Below are 23,452 nucleotides of genomic sequence, written 5' to 3' on the forward strand. Positions count from 1 at the left end.
ATGAATTAATGAGGGCCAGCTAATCTTTCAAAATTCAATTTGCAGTTTTGGTCAAAAGCCCTTCAGCCTTTACAACCTGTCTTCCTGGGTTGGGCTAACTCCTTTGCCAGTTAAAAGGTTTCTGTGTCTTTAAAAGGAGGCGGTACCCTGTCAAGTGTGCCCCAAAGGATAGGCTGGAGGCGCGTGAATTCCCACCCGCTTTCTGTGACGTCCTGTGGCCCGGCTTCTGATTGTCCGCCTCAGACGTCAATCGAGGGGCGTGTGTCTTGCTGGGACACAGTGGTGGTCTAACCTCTGGTTTGCGGAGCGGTCGGGTGTACTCTCCGCTCGCCCCCACGCTTTCGGGGCCCCCGCCGCCCGACGCAACGGCGGAGCCAGCCAGTGGTTCCCGGGGCGCCCTCCCGCACCGATCCCTCCTCTCTGGGGCGGGACCTGGCCCGACGGCTCCGGTCACTATGGTCAGTGGTCGTAACAGGGAAGCGGGGAAGGAGGAGTGGGAAGGGGGGCTCGGTAGGCGGGGTCGCCGCCTGGGTGCATGTGCACTCGCGGGACTGGGGGTCGGGCGCGAGGCTCGGCCGCCGCCGTCAGACCTGACGCGTTCGGACACCCCAGGAATACCGGGGGCCCAGTCCTTCCTTGGAAGGCCCCCGTGGACGGCCAGCGACGGAGACCCAGCCCGGCTCCCAGGCCTCCCGCCCCGGCGCGTTCGTCCCGGCTGTCCCCGAGTGCCGCTCGACGGTGGGCACCCGGAGGCTCCAGAGCTAAGGGTCGCTTCCCTTTTGTTAAGTAGACCTCCAGTCGGCAGCTCACGACCCCACCCATCCGAGGGCTCAGCCATGAGAGACCTCCCACTCCCAAGCCCCAAGAGTGGACCTGGGGAGTGCAAGGGTGTCCGGACATCCTCTCTGACCTACACGTCAACAGAAGGTCTTTGGAGTTAGAACCCACGTGGAGAGGCTGTCTCAGGTTGTGAGACACGTGAATTAGGGGTCCCGGCAAAGCAAAGACTAGAGCAACCCCTGATTCAGAAGGCAGAAAGGGCCCTAGAGACCCTCTGAGCCAGGCCAACCGGGTCTTGGTCAGCTGGGGCCACTGAGGCCCAGACAGGGAGGGGGCCGGGACTGATCGTGGTAGACTTGGACCTGAACCCAAGCCTCTGGACTCCCAGTCCGGTGCTCTTTGTATTACTACATCAGTCCATCTTGGGGGCAAGGGGAGGCGGGGGACAGGAACTCTGCAGAGGACTGGGTGTGATGAGTGCCTAAAACTCTTCAACTCTGAGCCCCCCTGCTCCAGGGAGCTTGTAGAGTATAAGGACTGGTGGCCTGGCTTGTGGTCACACAGCCCTGAGTTCAAATCTCACCTCCATCCCTTGGAAGGCCAAGAGGCTTTGGTTGGTCGCTTCCCATCCCCGGCACTATTTTTCACGTCTGTATACTGGGCTGCTGTGAGCACCACGTGAGGTGATGCGAGTGGATCAGTTGGCTCAGATAATTGGGCACGGCTTTCCCTGTGAAAACAGGGTCCTGGAAATGCGCATGCACAGGTGCCTGGCTTTTCGTGCTCGGCCTCCTCCCTCCCATGTCTGGGCAGAGGAATGGGTCACCACTGCAGGCTGCCGCTGGCTTGGGGCACAGGTCAGAAACTGGTCACGGTCTGACACATTCTGACTGTGGTGTGGGCAGCCAGGTCATCTGCGCTGGCCTGTCCTAGACAAACCAGCCTGCTGCTGGGTGTGGCTGAGGGCTTCTGGGGCATCTGGAAGCACCAGCTTCCTGCTTCTACCCAGGACCTAAGGGTTTACCTGGCTCTGCTGCTCCTGGAAGGGGACCCAGGTGTTTCTGCATCGCCCGCCAGGGAGTGGCCAGAGCTGAGGTAATAATGGGTTTAGCCACCCTGGAGCCGAGGCTGACGGGGCTTCCAGCCACCACTGGGTAGCTGAGAGCATGGCAGGGGTGGTGAGGGCTGGGACCTGAACTTCTGGCCTTCGTGCTGCACAGTAAGGCCTCTGACTCCATCCTCACGTCTGCCCTGGACTCACAAGACTGGAAGTCAGAGGGCAGATGGAGTCAGAGCATCAGCCCTCAGCCTGTGAGGGGTGGCGTGGCTGCCTTGGAGAGGGATGAAGTTGTTAACTCACAAAATAGGACGTCTGCCGGGGAATCCTGGGAGGGTGGGGGCGGCAGAGGCAGTGCAGGGTGTGTTCTCTTCTGTTCACCCAGCACTTATTGAGCACCTACTGTATGGCAGGTACCGTGCTGGGCCCTTTGGTGGTTTTCTGAGTCTGTGTGGTGTAGATGGTGGTGAGTGTGTTTGTGGTGGGCAGAGGAGAATGTCTTTGGAGAATACGGTGTTTTCTTTCTGTGTTCGTTTCAAAGTCACTGGGCTAAGCTTGATGAAGGGTCCCAGGTAGAAGACACAGAACCCCTTGGGAATGCAGGGGCCAGGGTGAGGACAAAGCCTGGGGCTGCCACTGGCAGAGGTTGTAGCTAGTGAGGGGTCTCATGCTCACTCAAAGGGCATTTAACATTCAGTGAAGAATGAGGGTCGGATGTGAATAGCAAAACCACAGGGCCCTTCTGTGCTTTGTTCTTTGGTTTGTCAAACAAGCCCCAGTAGGTACCCTAGTCCAGCCCCATGCTGGGCACTGATGAGAAAGACAAGGGGCTTGCCCACTCTTAGGAGCTCACTGCCTGTTGGACAAGGCAGAGCTGGGCACAAGCAATTCTTGAGCTACCGGTCATGACCTAAGAGGCCTGACCATGGGCTTGGGGAGCACAGCAGGAGCCATGCACTCTGAGGGAGTGGGGAGTGTTGAGGAAGGCTTCACAAAGGAGTCTTTTGAATGGGGTATTGAAGGATGTATAGGAGTTTTCAGGAAGGATTTGGGGAAGAGTATATTCTGGTCAGGGTGGGACAGTGTGCTTACAGGCCTGTAAACATGGTTAAGAGTGGGATATGCTGGGAAAGGTGAGCGGTCTGTATGGATGCAGGGAGCTTGGGGGAGGGAGGAGAGATGAGTTTAGAAAAGCAGGTGGGGTCAGAATGTGCCATGAAGGGCTTCGCATGCTGCACTGTGGGGTTTGGACTTTATTCTGCAGGTGTGGCTGGGGAGGGGCGAGGACCATAACATATTTTTGACAAATAAGAGATGGTTGCTTTGGATGCCTTCTGGCAATGGAGTGGACAGAGGGTTGGAAGTGGCCAGGCTGGAGTCGGAGACCAGCACATACATCTGTTCACTCATCTGCTCTTTATGCATTTTGGGGGCATTATTGTGTGGCAGGCACTGGGGAATCTAGTCATGACAGGCAGGCAAAGTCCCTGACCTCATGGAGTTGACGTTCTCGTGGAGGGTGACAGACAGCATGCAAGTAAACGAGTGAACCTACATGTCAGAGAGCTCTAAAGACATAAAACAAGTCAAGGCAGTAGGGGTGGGGAAGGGGCAACTTTCACAGGGTGGTCAAGGAAGGAGGTTGCATCATCTGAGTCATGTAAAGAGGCAGAGAGTCATTCCATGCAGAGGCACAGCATGTGCAAAGGCCCTGAGGTGTCTTGGGGGAACACAAGGAGGGTCACTGTGACTGGAGCTCACGAGAGTGAGGGGAGCAAGGCCGGATGGGGTAGGACCTGGGTGGTTGTCATCCAGAGGTTGAATCTTCTCCCATGTGAAGGAAGCCACTGGAGGGAACTGGGAAAGGGCATGTCTTCATCTGCTTCCCATGGTAGGAGCCTGTGCTGGCTACTGTGGAGGATGGTGGGGCTGGGGGCTGGGAGTGGGAGCCAGGAGGTCAGTTGGGCAGACACGTGGTGCAGCCTCCCTGGGGGCAGATGGTGGCAGCTCTGGCCGGACACAGGAGCTGAGCTGACGGAAGAAGGGGGAGGAGTAGAAGAGGCCTCCCCGGTCTTTGGCATGAGCTCTGTCTGGACGGAGGGGCTTTTGAGGATCTGGTGACACCTGGAGGGGATGCAGGGGTGGAGAGAGAAAGCAGTTAGGGGCACAGTAATTCTGGGATCTTGGTCAGACATCCCGGTGGCTGGTGGTGTTTGAGGCCGGAGCTCTAGGGAGAAGTCAGGGCGGGAGATCTGAGGGTCCATTAGGAGGATGCTATGAGTCCAGGGTCAAATGAGAGAGGGCCAGCATCTGAATTCGGGGTCTCTGCAAGGCCAGCCAATAACTGTGACCCAAGGCGGGTAGGGGTCCAGATGCAGAGTCTTCTCTGTTTCCTGAACTGAACTGCAGAGATGGGGGAATGTGGGTGGTAGCCTGAGTTACAGTGCCCCGAAGACACCCACATCCTAATCCCCAGAACCTGTGACTAGGGTACCTCACGTGGCAACAGGGGCTTTGCAGTTGTGATGAATTAAGGGTCCTGAAATGGGCAGAGTACCCTGGGGTACCCAGGTGGGCCCAATGATGTAATCACAAGGGTCCTTATAAGGAAGAGGCAGGAGTCTGGGAGTGAGGAGACGTGACAGTGGGAGGAAGGGATCGTGAAGAAATGCAGGCAGCTTCTAGAAACCGAAAAAGGTAAGGGAGTGGCTTCTCCCCGTGAAATGTAAGATAATAAACCTTGTTTTAAATCACTGAGTTTGTACTAGTTGCTGTTTGTACAGCAGCAATAGGAAGCAATTCAGGACACTAGGTCTCCCCTGAATCTTGGGCTCCAAATGTTTTTGATCACTCATCAATAAAAATGTTTAATTATCCCGTATGTCGGTATATTATACATCATACCCTGAAGGAGACATTTAAAAGGCCATTTCCTTCCAGCCCCTGCAAACAACCCCCTGTGGAGACCCCAGCCCCAAGCAGGCAAGGCCAGGTTTGGAGCCACGGGGCACCTCTAGAAGTGACAGGGACCTTCTGAGGGGAGGTGGTTGGCTGAGTTCTAGGCCCTGGCCCTCTGGTGGTGAGGCTGCAGGCTCTGGCCTCTGCCATGGAGCAGTTGGTAGCTTGAGGTCAGGCCACGTGGTGCGTTGTGGCTTCTCGGGGCTGGGCCTGGTTCACCAGGCTGACTCATGGCCCGGGGTCAGCACACCAGCAGAGCAGCCTCAGAGGGAGGTCCGGCAGGCTAACGGCTGGCCTTGCCCGCCGGGGCCCAGCGTGGGCCCAGGAGAGGCCCACCAGCACCTCAGAGCCTTGGCTGGGGGTGCACACAGAGGCACCCAAGGGTACGTTATGGGGGGTTTGTAGGCAGAGGCATGAGCCCAAGGCCGGGCTGCTAAGGAGCCATCAGGAAGTGATGATAGGGCCCACGAGGGCCAGGTGGGTTCTCTTTGTGGAGAGTTGGGGCAGAAAGGCACCCAGGTCTGTTGAATACCTTTGATGTGCTGGGTGACCAGCATCGAAGTTTCTCCCTGGATTGCCTCACTGTGTGACCTCGGGCAAAGAGCTTGACCTTTCTGGGCTTCAGTTTCCATTTGTAAAACAGAGCTACTGCGAGGCCTAAGTGAGATCACCCCCAGCGCCTGGCATACGGTGACCTCCCGGCAAAGGTAACTTAAGTCATTCAACAAGTGGTTACTTAGTGCCTTCCGGGGGCCCGCTGCTGTTCCAGGCACTTGGAGTACTGTGATAAAAGTGACAAAGGACCCTGTCCTTGTGGAGCTTCATTCTCCTGTTGTTTCGCCTCTCGTGAGAGCTCAGAGAAGCTGGATTCAGACTCTGAAGTGAACTGTATCTGTTCCAAGAGGGGCCCACGGAGAACTCACGGGAGGGGCAGGGGTTTGGTTTGGGTCACAGGTCATGTCATGGGTCAGACCTTTACGGCCTGCAGGACTAAGCGGCCAGGGCCCAGTCCTTGCAGCGTGGCCCTCCCCACCCTGCAGCTCCCTGCCACCCCACCGTCTGCTGGGGGTCCCTGGAGATGCTCGCACAGTGCTGTGTACGCGGGGTTCCCGTGGGCAGGGGGCGCAGCAGCTTGTGGGGTGGGAGCTCCTGCATTGCCCTGGCAATGGGACCTCACTCTGGCTCTGCTTGGTCACTTCCTTACCGGAAGCTTTCAGGGCTTCAGCTGCCACACCAGTGGGGCAGAATCCATGGATTGGGGTATATGGATGGCCGGGGGGGGGGGGGGGGGCGGGGAATATGGATGAGAGATGGGGATCGAGTGCGGGGTCAGCAGCACTATTGTAGGTGGTTACGTGCTGGCTCTGATGATCCGAGAAACATTCTTCTCTCACTTTGAAATATCTTCCTCGACTCAATAGCTCAAAGCTGTTTCCAAGCAGAGGTGCTCTCTGCCTGACTTAGTTAATTAGCATCTATTTGCAAACCAGCAGTTTAAGGCTAAAATCCTTTAGGATTAGGTAACCTGATTAGGTCTGACAGGACGTTGTCAGGCGAGGCTTGTCCTTTTTCCATAACATCCTGGAAATTTGGGGCCATGATTTAAAAAAACAAACCACCAATTAGAGTCAGCCAAGGTCAAACCCAGAGTATTGCACCTGATTTGTGGGCCAGTATACCGAGGCTGCTCTTGCAGGGGTGTGACCAGGGTCGTGCCGACGGGGAGGGGGGCGGGGACCACCCGGGCTGACTTGGGTCACCCTGGGCTGCCAGGCAGGGACTTAAAGGCGCCAGAGCAGAAGCTCACTCCACTCACCCCTCCCAGTGGCCCCAGTAAACACACCTGGGACCACGAGGGGGCGCTGGAGCTAACTCACAGCTCCATCACAGGGCAGGGCAACCAACCTGGGAGCCATTTGTCAGGAGGGGTGGATCTTAAATAGTATTGAGTGAAGGAAAAAAAAGCCACGATATCTATAGAATAATTTGTATGCATATTTAAAACACGTGCATACATAAAACAACTCTGTATTTTAAAAAAGACATACATTCGACTTACATGAGGTCCCTAGGATAGGCGCATTCATGGAGACAGAAAGCAGAGTGGTGGTTGCCAGGGGCCGGGCCCTGTGGAGATGAGGGGTAGGGAATGGGGAGTTAGGGTTTCATGGGTAGAGTTTCAGCTGGGGATGATGAAAAAGTTCTGGAAAGGACGGTAGTGGTTGCACAACGATGTGAATGTACTTCATGCCACGGAACTGCACGCTTAAAAATGGTTATGATGGTATATTTTGTGTTATGTATGTTTTAGCACAATTTTAAAAAGGCGGATACGTATTGAAAGACGTACCATAGGGAATACCTATAGAGGGTGGGGGGATGGCAGGATGGGAACAGCGATCAGGGATGAAGGGGGAAAAGGTGACAGAATGCCTTGCAGAGGCCGGTACTCACAGTGGGTCTCTTGAACCCTGCGTGTGATGAGCTTGGCTCTCAGCGACCCAGAGCCCCCCACCCCCTGCCCCCAAACTGCTGTTTAATATTTTTCTTTTAAGTTGACTTTTAAATAGCCTAAGTAAATTTGTCTCGAATGCCCAGTCGATATGACTATGGCAAGTGGAAAAGCTAGGGAGGCTTCCCTGAGTGAGGCCCGTTTCCCCTTCCTGACCCACCTTTAACATTCTCATTTTGACTGGTGATGGTGGGCTTTCTAACATCTTAAATACTTATCTCTACATATGTAAGATTAATTCCTTATACTCCTTTCCACTCTCCCAGCGATACCTTCTCAGAAACTGCCCATCAAATAGAACTGATTTTATGCATCCTCCCACACCATTTGTCGTCTCTTTTGGGGGCCGCTCCAAGCGTGAGCAGCGTTCAATACAGCTGCGCTGCTTTTTAATCATCCATTGTTTAAAAAGACCCAAGCCGTAATTTTAAGTCTGCTGTGGGTAAAAACAAGACTTTTTGTTGGTGATAGGTAAATAATGGGACTTTGGAATGAAAGGAGACGGCGGGTGGGTGAGTGCGTGAGATGGGCATTGTCGAGTGGGGACACGTGCTGTTTCTGAATAGTACCTGTTTGTCATCCTGCCTTACCCTCGGGTCAGCAGAGGTGGATTTTTAAATTCTGAAACTCATGGGATCCCGTGGCTATTCGCTTTATGAGCACACCGTATGAGTGCAAAATTAACTGTACACCAGCCATTGGTATTTATTATGCCAATAATGTAAGTCTTCCATGATTTAGAATAGGTCCAAACATGTTCACTTTTTATAACTATGCCAATGAAGTTAGTAAGTTAATGTTTTGGACTTCCCTGGCGGTGCAGTGGTTAAGACTCTGCTTTCTACTGCAGGGGGTGTGGGTTCGATCCCTGGTCGGGGAAGATCCTGCATGCTGCGAGGCATGGCCAAAAAATTTTTAAAAAGTTAACAAGTTTTGTTTTAAGTTAAAAAAATTGCAAATGAAAATGGAACATTTTATGCTCCAAGTCAGAGGCCTTCTCACCCTTCAAAAGAGGCTAGCAAATTGGAAAGGAGTTAAAGGTACACTGGAAGCCTGCTTTCTCCTTGGTGCAATTAGAAGGTTTGAAGAAAGTTGAAAAGAGATTAATTTTCGCTCTCAATGTCGCCAATGTCTTCTAACCCCCATGTCCAGACATCACCTATAAATGATCTCTCACTCCACCTGTGATGAGCAGCCCTCAGACTGGGGGACCCTGCTGTAGGCACTGAGGTCTGGGGCTGAGCACTCTGCCTGTAATGGATGGAGGGGGAGCTGCAGGGGCCCAGCCTGAAGGTGAGAAGGCCCCAGACTGCCCTGCACACAGTGTTCCTTTGAGGCCTAGCAGCCTTGGTCCCTCTAGAGCTCCTGGACTCTGAGCTCTGTCTGCTTAGCAGTTTGGCTTGGTAGAATTTCCATGGGCTTCAGAGTCAGGCAGAACTGCAGCAAACCTCTTCCTGGCACAAGGGACCCAACCTTGTCAGTAGAGTGGGTTTAGTAATTGTCAGTCGGGATTAAATGAAATAACGGGAATATGTAAGCCTCGGTCCCAGAGCTTGGCCACACAGCTGGTGTACAGTAATGGCATCCGTTATTATTTCATACATCTTGGGCTTAGGGTAGCAGCAGATCATCAAACCATCCTCCATGCGTTGGCTTTCAACCTCATGGTCACAGGATGGCTACTGGAATGCAGACGTTGCATCAGTATTAAGTCAGGAAGAAGGAGGAGGCGGACGTGCTGTCTCTGTTCTTTACATACCAAACTAAAAGCCTTCCCCAAAGCCCCCAGCAGATTTTTTGTGAGTCCAGTTGGCCAGCCCCGGTCACTTGGCTGCCCACAGCTGCAAGGGAGGCTAGGAAAATCAGTAAGGAGGAGGTTAGGGTTGTCATGACTTAGCCTAGGCATTTTCCATCACGTTGCCCAGAGTAAAACAGGAATCCTGTTTGTAGGGAAGAAATGGGTAATGGCTGATGGGAAAGCAGCCCATAGCATCTGCCCCAGGATGGTTATTTGATTCCTCCTGATGGCTCTGCCAGCCTGCCATTGTGGTGTCAGAGCAGAAGTGAGGAAGGAGCCTGAGACTGACTTAATTTTGCAACAAAGGTTGGGTACAGAATAGAAGCTTCCGGAAACAACACCTAGAATCCCTTCGCCCACCCACAAGCATTTGCACGCTCTCTTCCTTCTTTTAGAAATACTTTTCCTGCTGTTTTTAGGGACAACATTCATCTTTTTACTGTTTGGCTTTCGTCTGGGAAGATGCCCGGGCGTCCCACATCTCGGGAGGGCATGTTTGGGGCCACCAGAAAGGGAGAAAAAGGAACAAAGCATGAGTTCAAGGGAGGGCCCAAGCCTGATTCAGATGAGGTGGGGCAACCAGGGAGGCTTCACCGGGGAGATGGCTTTTATTCATTCCTTTAACAAACATCTCATCCCCTGCTCTGCTTCGGGCCCTGTGAGGGCCCCTGGGGAATCAAGTGAATGGAAGGTCTCAGATGGCTTGACAGCTGCCCGCTGGCAAGGGAGGCCCGCGTGACTTTGGAGCCTTTGAGGGCTGGGAGCTTCCAGGCCCCCCAGAAATGCCGATTCCCAGTCACAGAGCCTGGATGCCGAGTACAGGAATCAGAGCCAAAGAAGCTCATTGTCAGACAGAAGTTTAGAGTCTGTCCAGGGTGGAGACCACGTAAGCCTAGAAGTCCCTTACGCCTCATTGTACGATTCTGTGGGCCAGCTCTCTGCTTCCGGTGGTGAGCTCTGGAGAATCTCATCATCAAAATCCAACCCATTTCTCCAGATGGGAAGGGGTTTGTAACACCGAAGGCTCCTTTTCAAGCACTGCGGTATTGGGTGGAGGCCACTGTCTAGTCAGTGAGGAGGCTGAGAGGCCGCCCGGTGACAGCTGTCAAAAACGATGGCCGGGGACTTTTCCTCTAGTGGGTTCCCGGCCGTTGGTTTGCTAAGTGCAGCTGGGCCCGGCAGGTGCTGAAGGGTCGGGGTCGTGGACCCCCGCCAGGTCTCAGTAGCGCGGAGGTGCAGGCTGTCGCCGAGGGCCGCGCTCCGCCCCGGGGCCCCCGCCCCTTCCCCCGGCCCGGCCGCGGCCTCGCAGTTCACCCTGCTTGTGACGCGCCCCCGTGGAGGGCAGAACGAGGCTGTGGCCGAGGGCGCCCTGCGGCAGGCTCCGGCCCTGGGTGGGCAGCGCCCGGGCTGCCCGATCGGTACCTGTGCCAAGTGGCGGGGGGGATGGCGAGGGGGAGGCGGGAGAAGACGAGGCAGACCTGCTGGACACTTCAGACCCCCCCGGGGGGAGGCGAGAGCATGGCTAGTCTGGAGGATCTGGAGGACGAGGGGACCCACTCTGGGGGAGAGGGCGGCAGCGGTGGAGCCCGGAGACGGGGCAGCGGCGGGGGCAGCGTGAGCAAGACCTGCACCTACGAGGGCTGCAGCTAGACCCCGAGCCAGGTGGCCAAGCAGCACAAGCCGTGGATGTGCGAGAAGCACCGCAACCAGATGTAAGAGGATAAGTACAAGAAGCAGAAAAGCCACCAGGCCCTGAACTGCGGTGGGGCCGCCCAGCCTGGCGGCGCAGGAAACGTCAAACTTGAGGAAAGTGCAGGTGATACGCTCTCCACTGTTAAACAGAGGACAGGATCTTTTGGGGATCGACCTGCAAGACCTACTCTTTTAGAACAAGTGTTAAATCAGAAAAGACGGTCATTACTAAGAAGTCCAGAAGTGGTGCAGTTTTTACAGAAACAGCAACAACTATTATATTAGCAAGTTTTGGAGCAAAGACAACAGCGGTTTCCAGGAACATCAGTGTGAGGGAATTTATCAAGAAGTCCTACACGTTTTTTATCTTATTGTAGTGGATGGACATATTTTTATACTAAAGATAAATGGGGTAAGATTTGCCAGTAGAAGGTAAACAGTCATTTTCCTGTGAATGTGTGTGCATTTGGGGACAAATACGTATCGCGCGTTGTGCATCTATGACCCTGTTTCTGTTCTGCTATATTTGTTCGTTTGTTTTTTTAGATTCCACATATAAGTGATATCATGTAATATTTGTCTTTCTCTGTTTTCACTTCACTTAGTATGATAATCTCTAGGTCCATCCATGTTGCTGCAAACGGCAGTATTTCATTCTTTTTCTATGGCCGAATAATTTTCCACTGCATATATATACCACATCTTCTTTTGCATATATATACCACATCTTCTTTATCCATTGATCTGTTGATGGGCACTTGGGTTGCTTCCATATCTTGGTTTATTGTAAATAATGCTGCAGGGAACATAGGGGTGCATATATCTTTTCTAATTAGTGCTTTTGTTTTCTTTGGATAAATACCCAGAAGTGGAATTGCTGGGTCATATGGTAGTTCTATTTTTAATTTTTCTGAGGAATCTCCATACTGTTTTCCATAATGGCTACACCAATTTACATTCCCACCAATGGTGCACAAGTGTTCACTTTCCCTCACCAATACTTGTTATTTGTTGTCTTTTTGATAATAGCCTTTCTGACAGATGTGAGGTGATACCTCACTGTGGTTTTTTTTTTTTTTTTTTGCAGTACGCGGGCCTCTCACTGTTGTGGCCTCTCCCGTTGCGGAGCACAGGCTCCGGACGCGCAGGCTCAGCGGCCATGGCTCACGGGCCCAGCCGCTCCGCGGCACGTGGGATCTTCCCGGACCGGGGCACGAACCCGTGTCCCCTGCATCGGCAGGCGGACTCTCAACCACTGCGCCACCAGGGAAGCCCCTCACTGTGGTTTTGATTAGCACTTCCCTGATGATTAGTGATGCTGAAAATCTTTTCATGGGCCTGTTGGTCATCTGTATGTCTCCTTTGGAAAAATGTCTATTCAGATCCTCTGCCCGTTTTTTAATTGGGTTGTTTGTGTTTTTGATGTTGAGTTGTATATCTTCTTTATATATTTTGGATATTAACCCCTTGTTCAGATATATTATTTGCAAATATCTTCTCCCATTCAGTAGATGGCCTTTTCCTTTTGTTGAAAGTTTCCCTTGCTGTGCAAAAGCTTTTTAGTTTGATGTAGTCTCATTTGTTTGTTTCTGCTTTTGTTTTCCTTGCCTGAGGAGACATATCCAAAAAATGTTACTAAGACCAATGTCAAACAGCCTACTGCCTATGTTTTCTTCTAGAGAAGTTTAATGGTTTCAGGCCTTACATTTAAATCTTTAAACCGTTTTGAATTTATTTTTGTGCACTGAGGTATTATGTTCTATAAAACGAATCAGTTCGGAAGTTACAAGTTGATACCCCTGTATGGTGGGCCTGACCCTGGCTCCCTGCCCGCCGGGGACCATGGCGTCTGGGATACTAGTCACACACCCGCAGGTGCTTCTGTCGGGGGGAGGTAACATTCACTGTGTCCTGCAGCCAGCAGTTCAGAGGCTTTCTGTTGGTGAAAGCCCAACAGCTGCTTTTGAAAATTGTTACAGTTTCACTCCTTTTTCTGTCTTTCAGAGTGAAGCATCTTTCAACCTAATATCAGAAAAATGTGACACTCTATCAATTCTTCGGGATCATCCTGAAAACAGGATTTACCAGAGGAAGATCCAGGTAAGGCAGAGGGTCAGAAGAAGGGGAGCCTAGATGAAATGGGCTGGAGTTGGGAGCAGAGAAAGAGGTGCCACTTTGAAGGTAAAAAAGGCTTCGCATTTGGACCAGGTTCCTGGGCAAATTAAAGGGCTCCCAGAATATTGTGATGTTGGGCATTTGCCTTAATGAGAAATCCTTTTGCTGCAAAGAGAAAAAAAAAAATAGCACTTTTGTTTTTAAAAAGCTAGGCAGTCTCCTAAGTGTTTCCTTTCTCCCTGAGACCTCAGTACAACATTGCAAGGTCAGAACTTCTATTACCCGCGTTTTACAGCTGAGGGAAACGAGGCACAGAAATTAAATGGCAAGCGCACGGCCCTACTGCTAGTGCGTGGAGGAGCTGGCATTTAGACCAGGCAGGCTGACCTCATTAAAGTCGTCTTTGTAACCGCCCTGCAAGGGCATCTCTCAGGAGGGAAAGCCCACTCCAGCCGGGCTATGAAAAAGTGGGGGTAGGGCTGCTGGAAGGATGCAGGGACAGTCACAGAACAAGAAGGAGCCTGGGTGCTCCCCTGGTGCCCCCTCGCCACCTCTCGGCTTCCCGCCGGGGCAGGAGCAAAGGCTGGGCAGCACACTGACTCTCGTGTCCCCTGGAACCCCCTCGGGAGCTGAGATGGAGTTTTCAAGGAGCGCATCCTTCCCTACGGCCTGCCTCTGGTGGGCCCTGTCAGCTCCACTCTGGTGGGACCCCTTGAAAACCAGCTCTGCTGTCAGAACCCTGATGGTAGGCAGGCCCGGGAGGCAGCCATGGGGACTCCAGGCCGTTTCAGAGGGAAGCTGACAGCCAGGAGCAGAGCCGGAGCGGGTGGCATGGGGAGGCCACACCTCCCAAGAAACCCTTTGAAGGACTGGCCAGACTGCTTGGAGAAGGCTGGGGAGGCCCTTCCTACCGACTCTGCAGCCTCCTGGCCCACCTCACAGGCATGCCCACCCTCACTGCCCCACCGTGCACGCCGCTGCACCTCCTCTCAGTGCCATTCCTCCAGGAAGTCTTCCTGGACTGCTGAAGTCTGATGTAGATGCCACTGCTCCGTGGCACCCCGGTGCTTCCCCTGTCCTCCTGTCACGGTCATCTGACTGTCCATCTCACCTCGGACTGTAGGCTCCCGAGGGCAGGGCCGTGGGACCCCCACCCCGTTCGTGCTCAGTGTCTGACACAGGACACACTCCGAGTAGTTTTAGTTTTGTGGGATGAGAGCTGGGGCACCCTGAAGGGCAGCCAGCCTGAGAGGAGGGAGCAGGTGTTACGTGGGGGAGGCAGGGGCCCCGGCGCTGACGGGACACGACGGGGGTGCTGTTGGTGCAGACACCCACATTTCCTCTGCCCCCCGCAGGAACTCAGCAAAAGGTTCACTGCGATCCGCAAGACCAAGGGGGATGGGAACTGCTTCTACCGGGCCTTGGGCTACTCCTACCTGGAATCTCTGCTGGGGAAGACCAGGGAGATACTCAAGTGAGTGGGGCACAGGGGATGCTGGGTGGGCTGCCAGGGGGCCAGCTGGGGAGGGACAGGGACCTAGCGGGCACTCTCAGCCCCTCCGGTCTCAGTGCGCTTAGGCAAGTCGCGTTGGGTGCGTTCTTGAAGGCTCACTGCAAGGAGAACACAAAGAAGCGTTGCCCCATTGTTCTGGATGATCTCGCTGACCTTGAGTAACCCAGGGGTCCACCTGGTCAGCCTGGATCCAGAGTTGATGCTGTCCAGGGTCCCTCTGTCCCGCAGCTGCTGCCCGTAGAGATCCTCCCTTAGACCCTCGGGTTTTGGCTTAGCTCGAGGCTTCTCATACTTCAGCATTTGTGCAAACCCCCTGGGGTCTTATTCAGATGCAGATCCCAGTCCAGTAAGTCTAGGGCGGGGGATTCCGCATTTCTCACAAGCTCCCAGAGAAGCCGCCCCTGCCGCTGGGCCTCGGACCATGCTGGGGAGCAAGGAGCTGAGAGCTGCTTCTTACCCTTGGAGGTCTCACAGCCCTTACAGGATTGGATGAAGACCCCGGGCTTCCTTGTCAGACACCCTTCCCCACATACCCTGGGGAAGAGTGCAGAGTGGCCACAGGTCACAGAGCCCCTGTGGTTGAACCGTGGACCCCGGCACCAGAACTCCTTCGCCGAGGCAGGTTTCTACCCTGCCTTCCGTCCGGGGCCCCCTTGCTCCTGCAGCCATCGCCCAACTGGGTGCCACGTGCAGACTGTGTTGTGGGCCCTGGGGATGCAGCAGCAAATGAGAGAGACAAAACACCCTGCCTGTGGAGCTGGCATCCTAACAGGAAAAGAGGGACAGTGGATACGAAGCGTACTTGATGTGTCAGACGGTGATAAGCGTTGTGGGAAGAAAAATCAGGCAGGAAAGGAGGCCAGGTTGTCCAGGGGTAGAGGCTGCAGTTTTAAGTAGGGGTTGGAGAGGTAGGGGGGGCAGGTGGGGTAGGGCCTCACGGGCCTTTTTAAGGACTTGAATGTCGGCCTGAATGAGATGGAGCCACAGAGGGTTCAAGAGAGCAAGGGGCCTGATGTGCGGCCTGCTACGTGCAGGATAAATGCAGCGGCGTGCAGCCAGGGAGCAGCAGGGGACGTGATCCGGGAGAGCCCAGAGGAGGGGTGGTGACGGTGGCCTGAGCAGGTGGAGGTCGATCGCAGAGCCCTGCAGGGGTGGCGCCAACAGGATTCACTCGTGGCTGGAGTGGGGTGTGTGAGCAGAGAGAGGAGTCGAGGATGGGTGCCTGGGGTTTGGCCTGAGAGTTAAAAAAGCAGGAGCTCCATGTTGCTAAGTCCGAAATCCCCGTGAGCCATCCAAGCGGGGTCCAGTGGGAAGTACCAGGAGGGTGTTACCCCATTTTACAGATGAGTAAACCGAGCTTCGGAAAGGTTAAGTGACTTGCCCAAGGTCCCACTAAAGCTGGTGTGTGGCTGAGAGGGCCTGTGCTCCAAGTCCTGACGCCGTCCTTCTCCTCCCTCACCTCGTCGGGGCGGGAGTCCTGCCCTGGGTGTTCGTCCCTCGCTTGACTGGGTCTGTGTGTCGCCGTCTCTGTGTCCCCAGGGCTGGCACGGCGGGGCCAGCAGTGGTTGGTGAGGAATGAGTGGGGGGATGCGGCGGGGGCTCGGGAGTGTGTGGCCAGGGAGGGGAAGGGTGTGGAGGTAGGAAAGCTGGGAACAGAGCTGTGCACGTTCACACCCTCACAGAACAGTGGCCAGAGGGGCCCTCCCAGCACCCCTCGCGGAGGCCTGTTACCATCACCCATGCCATGCGAAAGGGGAGCCTATGGCCCAAAGCCGGAGAGCGACTTAGCAGCAGGGCTGCGGCTCCCAGCACAGCACTCCTTCCTACACCTGCCCTGGCCAAACCGGGCTCAGATACGCCGGCCGGCCCAGCCTTTGGTGGTTTGCCTTTCGGCAGAAGCGCCTCACCTTCCAGGTTAGATGGTTCCACTTCACACACACCACCCTCCCCTCACCTCCCCTGTCCCACAAGTCACCTAAGCCTCCCAGGCCTTTCTCATTGTGCCTTTAGTCCCTCGTGAAAACCCTAGAGTCTGGTCTCCCCTCCCAGGGGACAGGCTGCGGTTACGCCCGTGCCAGCTGGTCCCCCAGAGCCTCTCCACTTGGTCCTTCTTGCGGGGGATGCACCCCCTTCTGTGGACCAATCACTTGGACTGTATCTCATCTCTGCTGCTGAACTCTGTGTCCTGGGGCAGCTCCTCGCCATCCCCAAGGGGACCAGGACAGGTCCCAGATGGGGCCGTGGCAGTGGGGGGCCTGCAGTGGGAGCACTAACAAAGCAGGGGTCCCTGGACCAGGTCTCGAGGGATGGTCAGTGCTGGCAGAACTTTAGTGGCTGTTTGGCGGGGAGGCCTGATTTGTGGTGTGAGTCGATTTCTGTAGTATAAATACTCTTGTCATGATTTTTTTTTTTCCAAGCTACCATCATGGGGTCACTGAACAGGGAGTTGGGAAGAGATACGTAACACATGCTATAGTCCAAATCATATTGCCACCATCCACGCACAATAGACAAAGATTACCTCAAGAGCACAGATTATAATTTGTGTTTTAAAGTTATTTAAGTTTACATAACTTGATTCTTAAATAATGGCCGTTTAACACCTGGATGGCAAAATGCGTAAATTTAACAACTAGCTCTTGTGAGCAGGTACAAACCAGCGCTAGCACACCTCTGAGAAGAGCATCCCTGGCTAAGGGGACAGTGGAGGCTAAGGGTTTGAAAACGCAAATGGGTAGTGACTGTGGGGTGTGAGGGAAGCTGTGAGACTTGACTAGAGATGAGGCTGCTGAGCTCGGCAGGGGCCCTTCCAGGACACCTGTGCTGAGGAGCTGCGTCCTGAGGGAGAAGGCTGTGGCAGGTCACTCTAAGGTCCCTGTGGAGAGGGGACCAGGAGTGAGGGAAGGTTGGGTGTGGCCCAGGCCAGAGACGGTGTTGACACACCAGGAACCATGGGGACAGGAAGGAGGGACAGAGTCAACAGACCTTCGAAAGGTAGAATCAATGTATCTGGGAGTGGGTGGTGATTACCTCAATTTCCTCATCTGTGAAATGGGTATACTACCCACCTCCCGTGACTGTACAGGGGAGGACAGAACAAATCAGTGTGTGGTCCACGTGGAAGTGCTTTGAAAAGTAGAAAAGTCCTACTAGAAAAAAAGTCCTAGTAGAAAAGTGACACGTACCCTCTCAGGCGTGTATGGGGGTGGTGGGTGAGTGGGATGACAGCTGATGTCACAGCAGCGCCCCCTGCAGTCCCTTGTAAGTACCAGTCTTTCCCCTCCAGGTTCAAAGAGCGTGTACTGCAGACCCCAAACGACCTTCTGGCTGCTGGCTTCGAGGAGCACAAGTTCCAAAACTTCTTTAATGCTGTGAGTTAACCTGGGCACGACAGCTGAGGGGCCAGGTCCTCCCTCGCTGGCAGAGCAGACAGGAGCGGGCACTGGCCGGAGTCCCCTCACCGCCCAGGGCTCTGTGGTTGCGCCCCTCTGGCTCCTCCCAGCTGGGGAAGGGCTGAGGGTTGCTTCCTGCTTGTGGGGACATCGAGGGAACAGGGAGCCCAGGGCCCTGCCATCTCTCTGGGAGGAGGTGCCTCCTTTGGGGCACTAGCTCTCAGGCTGGAAACTTCCCCCAGCCTCCTTCAGCCCCTCCCCTCTCCACCCCATTCCCCGGACCCCACTAGTGAAGGCGGTGGGGTTGGAAGACTGTCAGTTCTGAATCTGTAAATAAGAATTGCAACCACGGCAGTGAGGAGGGAGACTAACCGCTGCTCCTTAGACGTGACTCCGGGCTAAGGGACTCACTACAGAATATCTCTAACCCTGTTACTGAGCTTTGGTGGGATCTCTGATTGATTGATTTTGGCGCCTCAACTTGAGGATTTGAAGATGGAAATGCCCGTGGAGGGAGGGGCGGGGCCTGCCCGTCCCCTGGCTGAGGGCCCAAGGGCTGCAGTTTTACAGTGTGGTAGAGCTCGTGGAGAAGGACAGCTCCGTGTCCAGCCTGCTGAAGGTGTTCAACGACCAGAGCTCCTCGGACCGAATCGTGCAGTTCCTGCGCCTGCTCACGTCAGCCTTCATCAGGAACCGCGGAGACTTCTTCCGACATTTCATCGATGAGGAGATGGACATCAAAGACTTCTGCACTCATGTAGGTCCTCGGGGCCCAGGCTTTGGGGACTCGGCCTCTGGCCCTGGGCTCCGCTCTCATCCCTCTCTCCTTAGGAGACCTTAGCACCAGCATTCCCTAACCAGGGAACCTGGGTGTCATGTCTACATTGCAATTCAAAGAGCACTAGGTTAGCAAGCCGGAACACATCCTCCTTCTGCCCAAACTGTGTGGCTTTGGGCAAGTCACTTTCCCTCTCTGGGCCTCAGATTTCTCATCTGAGAAATACGGGCTTTGGACTAGACTGTTCACAAAATTACAGAGTAGCAACTCCAGAGTCACATTTGCCCAAGACCTGTTTTGTTTATGATGTATGGTATTTACCTGAAAGAGGTGCCAACATTTAAACATTGGGCAATTTTCGTATGAATGTCTGGATTTCTCTGGAAAAATCAGAAGATCCAGCTCCCCAGGCCTTATTCCTTTTTGTTTTTTTTTTATAAACTTATTTTTTATTTATATTATTTATTTTTGGCTGCTTTGGGTCTTCGTTGCTGTGCGTGGGCTTTCTCTAGTTGCAGTGAGCGGAGGCTACTCTTTGTTGCGATGTGCAGGCTTCTCATTGCTGTGGCTTCCCTTGCTGCGGAGCACAGGCTCTAGGTGCACGGGCTTCAGTAGTTGTGGCGTGTGGGCTTCAGTAGTTGTGGCTCACGGGCTCTAGAGCGCAGGCTCAGTAGTTGTGGCGCACGGGCTTAGTTGCTCTGCGGCATGTGGGATCTTTCCGGACCAGGGATCAAACCCGTGTCCCTTGCATTGGCAGGCGGATTCTTAAGCACTGCGCCACCAGGGAAGTCCTTCCCAGGCCTTCTTCTTGCCCGGCAGTGATCAGCAGGAGCTAAATGGCAGCTGCCCTAGTTATTGGGACTCAGTAGGCAGCTTGTCTCTCCATTGACTCACCCACTCGCTCACCTAGCCCTCTGTAAGCACATAAGCTTGAAATCCCTTTATGATAAAGTCCCTTTCTGCTGAGATTCTTTGACTCTGTGCATTAGGAAGCCCAAGCTGAAAAACTCCTGCTCCCCTTTCCAGATTCTTCAAAGTAGTGTCCTCTTCTCACAGCTAGGGGGTCCAGAATCAAAAAGATCTAGATTCAAGCCTTGCAACTGTGGCAATTTCTATGTTACCTCCTCAGTGAGCCTGCGTTTCCTCCTCTGGAAAATGCAGATGTCAACATCTGCCTCACAGGTGGTTGTGGAGATTATTTCCCAGCGCAGAGGTTTTGACCTAGGACCACGAAAGCCAGGGTTGGACCTCTCACTTGTCCTCTGCCAGGCCTCCATCCTCAACTGGGTTGTTTTCTCATTGTGACCTTTGCAGGAAGTAGAGCCCATGGCCATGGAGTGTGACCACATCCAGATCACGGCCCTGTCCCAGGCACTGAACATTGCCCTGCAGGTGGAGTATGTGGACGAAATGGACACGGCCCTGAACCACCACGTGTTCCCCGAGGCTGCCATCCCTTCCGTTTACCTGCTCTATAAAACTTCCCACTACAACATCCTTTATACAGCCGATAAACGTTGATTAATTTTAGGCCATGCAGTGGAGCCTGTCACCTAACGGGACTGCGCTTTTTCTTTTTTTTTTTTTTTCTTGCGGTACGCGGGCCTCTCACTGCTGTGGCCTCTCCCGCTGCGGAGCACAGGCTCCGGACGCGCAGGCTCAGCGGCCATGGCTCACGGGCATAGCCGCTCCGCGGCATGTGGGATCTTCCCGGACCGGGGCACGAACCCGTGTCCCCTGCATCGGCAGGCGGACTCTCAACCACTGCGCCACCAGGGAAGCCCTACGGGACTGCATTCTGAATGGAACATTACAGCTTTTCAATTTTTTAAAGCGATTTAGACTATAGTTAGAAAATGTGCAGCCTTTTGGGCAGAGTCACTGGGAATAAGGTCTACTCACTACGGACTGGTGGTAACTTGGCGATATTTTTAATATTTATCTTCATGGAGGATCAAATGTTTTCTAACTCTGGGCTAGGAAGCCATATGCCCTGGCTCTACCCCAGTTCTGAGACCTTGCATAGGACACCTCCTCTCTCTGGGCCCAATTCTTCGTCTGGAGGAGGTTCCTGCCGGTGTTGACATTCCATTGTTGTATAAAAATGGGGTCCTCTGGTTTATTTTCACCAGGGGCAGTGCCTCTCTATAGGAGAAGAAAAGCCCAAGATCAGCTGTCTTGAGTGACTTACCAGTTCTATAAAAAATCAAGTCCAGTCAGCTGTTGGACTGGACTTGGGCGCACGGTGAATTGAGGCCAATTTGAATGCGAGGGCTTCAGTGTACTTCCAAGCATTCATGACTGTTTTCTTACCCCTAACTTGAGGGAAAAGATACTTTTATGCCAAAGTCTAGAAAGAGGCCTGTAGCCATCAGCGTGAAGCCCGAGTTGTTGGGCCCCTCTATCTCCCTCAGGGCCAGGACTGCCTGCTTTCTGGCGGGCAGCCCTGCAGGGTTCTGCCGCCAGCCCCACCTGGACAGACACTGAGAAAGCCTAAGGTCTGGGACCAAGAAGGTGTCTCATCGTCCCCAACACATCCTGGAAGTAGAATATGGATCCTCAGCCAGGTGGAGACATCGATCAGCACATGTAGCCGTAGACTCCAGCTGAGCAGAACTGACAAGGTGTTTTGAGGCTGTCTTTGGCTTCCTTTCCCCTTCCCCCGCTTCTGTTTGGCTTATGGGCTGGCTAGAGGTCAGTGGGAAAGAACAGAGATAAGCCGCGGAGACTGGCAGTGGGGAGATCACCTCTGGGGAAACTGCCTGGTAGCCAAGAGCCCTGGCGCTTGCCAGTCTCCCTGTTCATCCGCCTGGACATATGCCCCTTAATAACCTCCTCACCTTGCTGCCTCAGGATCTCGAGGAGCCCTGGCTGGGCTGGGGCGCTGCCAGCAAGCTCTCTTCCTCTCTGGGAAGAAATGGAGAATGCAAGGGTGTGGAACTGCCTTCCTTAATCGGAGGCCTCACAGGTTCCATTCTGCAGGGGTCTGTTAGAATCTGTTGGCGCTGCAGTGCCAGGCTGTGTTGTCTGCCGACAGGCAAACCGGGCACCAGGAGGACTGGGTGACAGACTGCTCCCAACCCTCGTACACAAATGTCAGACTGGTGTCAGTCTTCCGCCTTTGTGAAAACTGATGTCAGCGTGCTTTTAATGCCAGGCAGGGACCCAGGTTCCCATACTGCCCTTGGCTGGAACTTGGCCCCCAAGGGCTCAAGCTGAGTGACTGTCACTTTTTCACAGGAATGTAAAGCTGACCCTGATCTCTGAATTGGTTCAGTGATCCCACCTTGCTCTGGACAGGAGTGCTGTGACAAGTATACTGTAAGGGTGGGGTAACATGTTACATGTTTTGTGAGTATCACGATCCCCGTTTCCAAACTGAAGGACACCGAGCTGAATCTTGGCTGCTCTGAGCAGTTGTGATGGGTCCCGGGCCTCCAGCTGGGCTCTCGAGCACAGTATAATCAGCACTGGCTGCCGCTTAACGGCATTTGTAGCTTGTGTAGCATCCACAGAAGCAAAGCTTTCTCTTTGGCAGACAGGCTGGAGAAACTCCCCCTGAGGTGTGTCTGTGCTGTGTTTCCAGGCCGGAGAGCCTGCCAGTGCTCATGTGGGACCCTATTCCCAGGAGAGATCCTATCAGTTTAGAATCAGAATGCCCAAGAGAGGCAGGCTGTTTTCATGACCTTCCTCTCTGCTTTCCCATTTTTCATAAAACCATTGGCCAAATCCAAACCACTGCTCTCTTCCCTTCACATCTGCCCTCAGATCTTGCCTCTGAAGGGAAAGCACTATGGAGGAAAGGAGTGGCAGAATTCAGAGAAGCTTTAAGTAACAAATGTAAATTCCGGTCACCCGTGGACACTGCCCTGCTTATGTACCGCAACCAGTCACGCCAGCAATCACACTCCCTGGGTAATTCTTCACCCACCCCACAAAGCCTTCTCTTTGCAGACCAAAAGCTGGAAGGAAGGTTGCTTTCAGAGTTTGTCTTTACAACTGCACATGTGTTACCTTCCTTCCAAAGGGAACTTTACAAACCAGTGCGAATATCTGGCAACAAAAAACACTGTCCTTGCTTTTGGTTCCTACTTTAAGCACAGAGTGGCTCTGGAGCCAGGCTGCCTGGGTTCAGATCTTCAGCTTTGCCACTAACTAGTTATATGACCTTGGCCAAGTCCCTTCACCTCCAAGTTCCAGTTCCCACATTAGTGAAATGGAGACAACATATCACAGAATTATCGGTTCAAGTGGAACAAGATTACATGTGAAAACAATCGCAAGACCTGGCGCCTAGTGAGCGCCCTACAAGTGGGATGCTTCCCCCCATGGACCCTTCCCAGCGGGCTGCGGCAGAACACTGCAAGATGGGAAAACACGCCACCTTGGCAGTGGCACTGTGGTTTCCCAAACAGGGAAGAAGTCTAAGGACCAAACGCATTCCCGTGCTGAGCGGAAATAGGGGCAGGGTCTGTGGCTCAGTAAATGGTTCCCCAGGGGCCCCTTGTCCCGTGGGATGTAGGCCAGGCCCACAGCTTCCTCGGGCAATGGGTAAAAACATTTTCCTAGCATTAAAATGGTTTCCATAACAACTGTTCGTCCTGGCTTCTTAATAGTTGGTACCTGGCATGCACCAAAAATCAACACTACTATCCCATGGGGCTTGTACGTGTGAGTGGACTAGCACGGGTAGGAGTGTCCTTGTTTAGTGAAAGGTCCATACACTCAGGAAATTCTGTCCTTGGGCTGGGCTGGAGGTGCCAAAGGAACCACAGGCCTCACCAAAGCTTCACCTCATCAGGTCAGAGAGCAAAACTGTCAGGGAGGCTGGCCCTATCTTTTAAAACCTAGCTCTTT

The 23,452-nt window shown here is 53.7% G+C and overlaps 1 protein-coding gene and 1 pseudogene across 2 annotated transcripts; both read left to right on the forward strand.

The window, feature by feature from the left end:
• Positions 1–288: 288 nt before the first annotated feature.
• On the forward strand, positions 289–23,268 carry OTUB2 (OTU deubiquitinase, ubiquitin aldehyde binding 2). 2 transcript variants are annotated; one of them, XM_029239817.1, is made up of 6 exons: positions 289–458; positions 12,802–12,897; positions 14,268–14,386; positions 17,712–17,796; positions 18,380–18,574; positions 19,910–23,268. In XM_029239817.1, the coding sequence occupies exons 1-6, from the start codon at positions 456–458 to the stop codon at positions 20,114–20,116; spliced, it is 705 nt and encodes a 234-aa protein (XP_029095650.1). In that variant the 5' UTR covers positions 289–455; the 3' UTR covers positions 20,117–23,268. The 2 variants fall into 2 exon arrangements, with proteins under 2 accessions (XP_029095650.1, XP_029095649.1); XM_029239816.1 differs by lacking the exon at positions 289–458 and having other exon boundaries at positions 12,503–12,897.
• On the forward strand, positions 8,568–11,130 carry LOC114905082 (annotated as a pseudogene).
• Positions 23,269–23,452: the final 184 nt, after the last annotated feature.

The sequence above is a fragment of the Monodon monoceros genome, unplaced genomic scaffold (genome assembly GCF_005190385.1).
Source record: "Monodon monoceros isolate NGI ecotype Baffin Bay Population unplaced genomic scaffold, NGI_Narwhal_1 Super_Scaffold_21, whole genome shotgun sequence".
NCBI classification, from domain to species: domain Eukaryota; kingdom Metazoa; phylum Chordata; class Mammalia; order Artiodactyla; family Monodontidae; genus Monodon; species Monodon monoceros.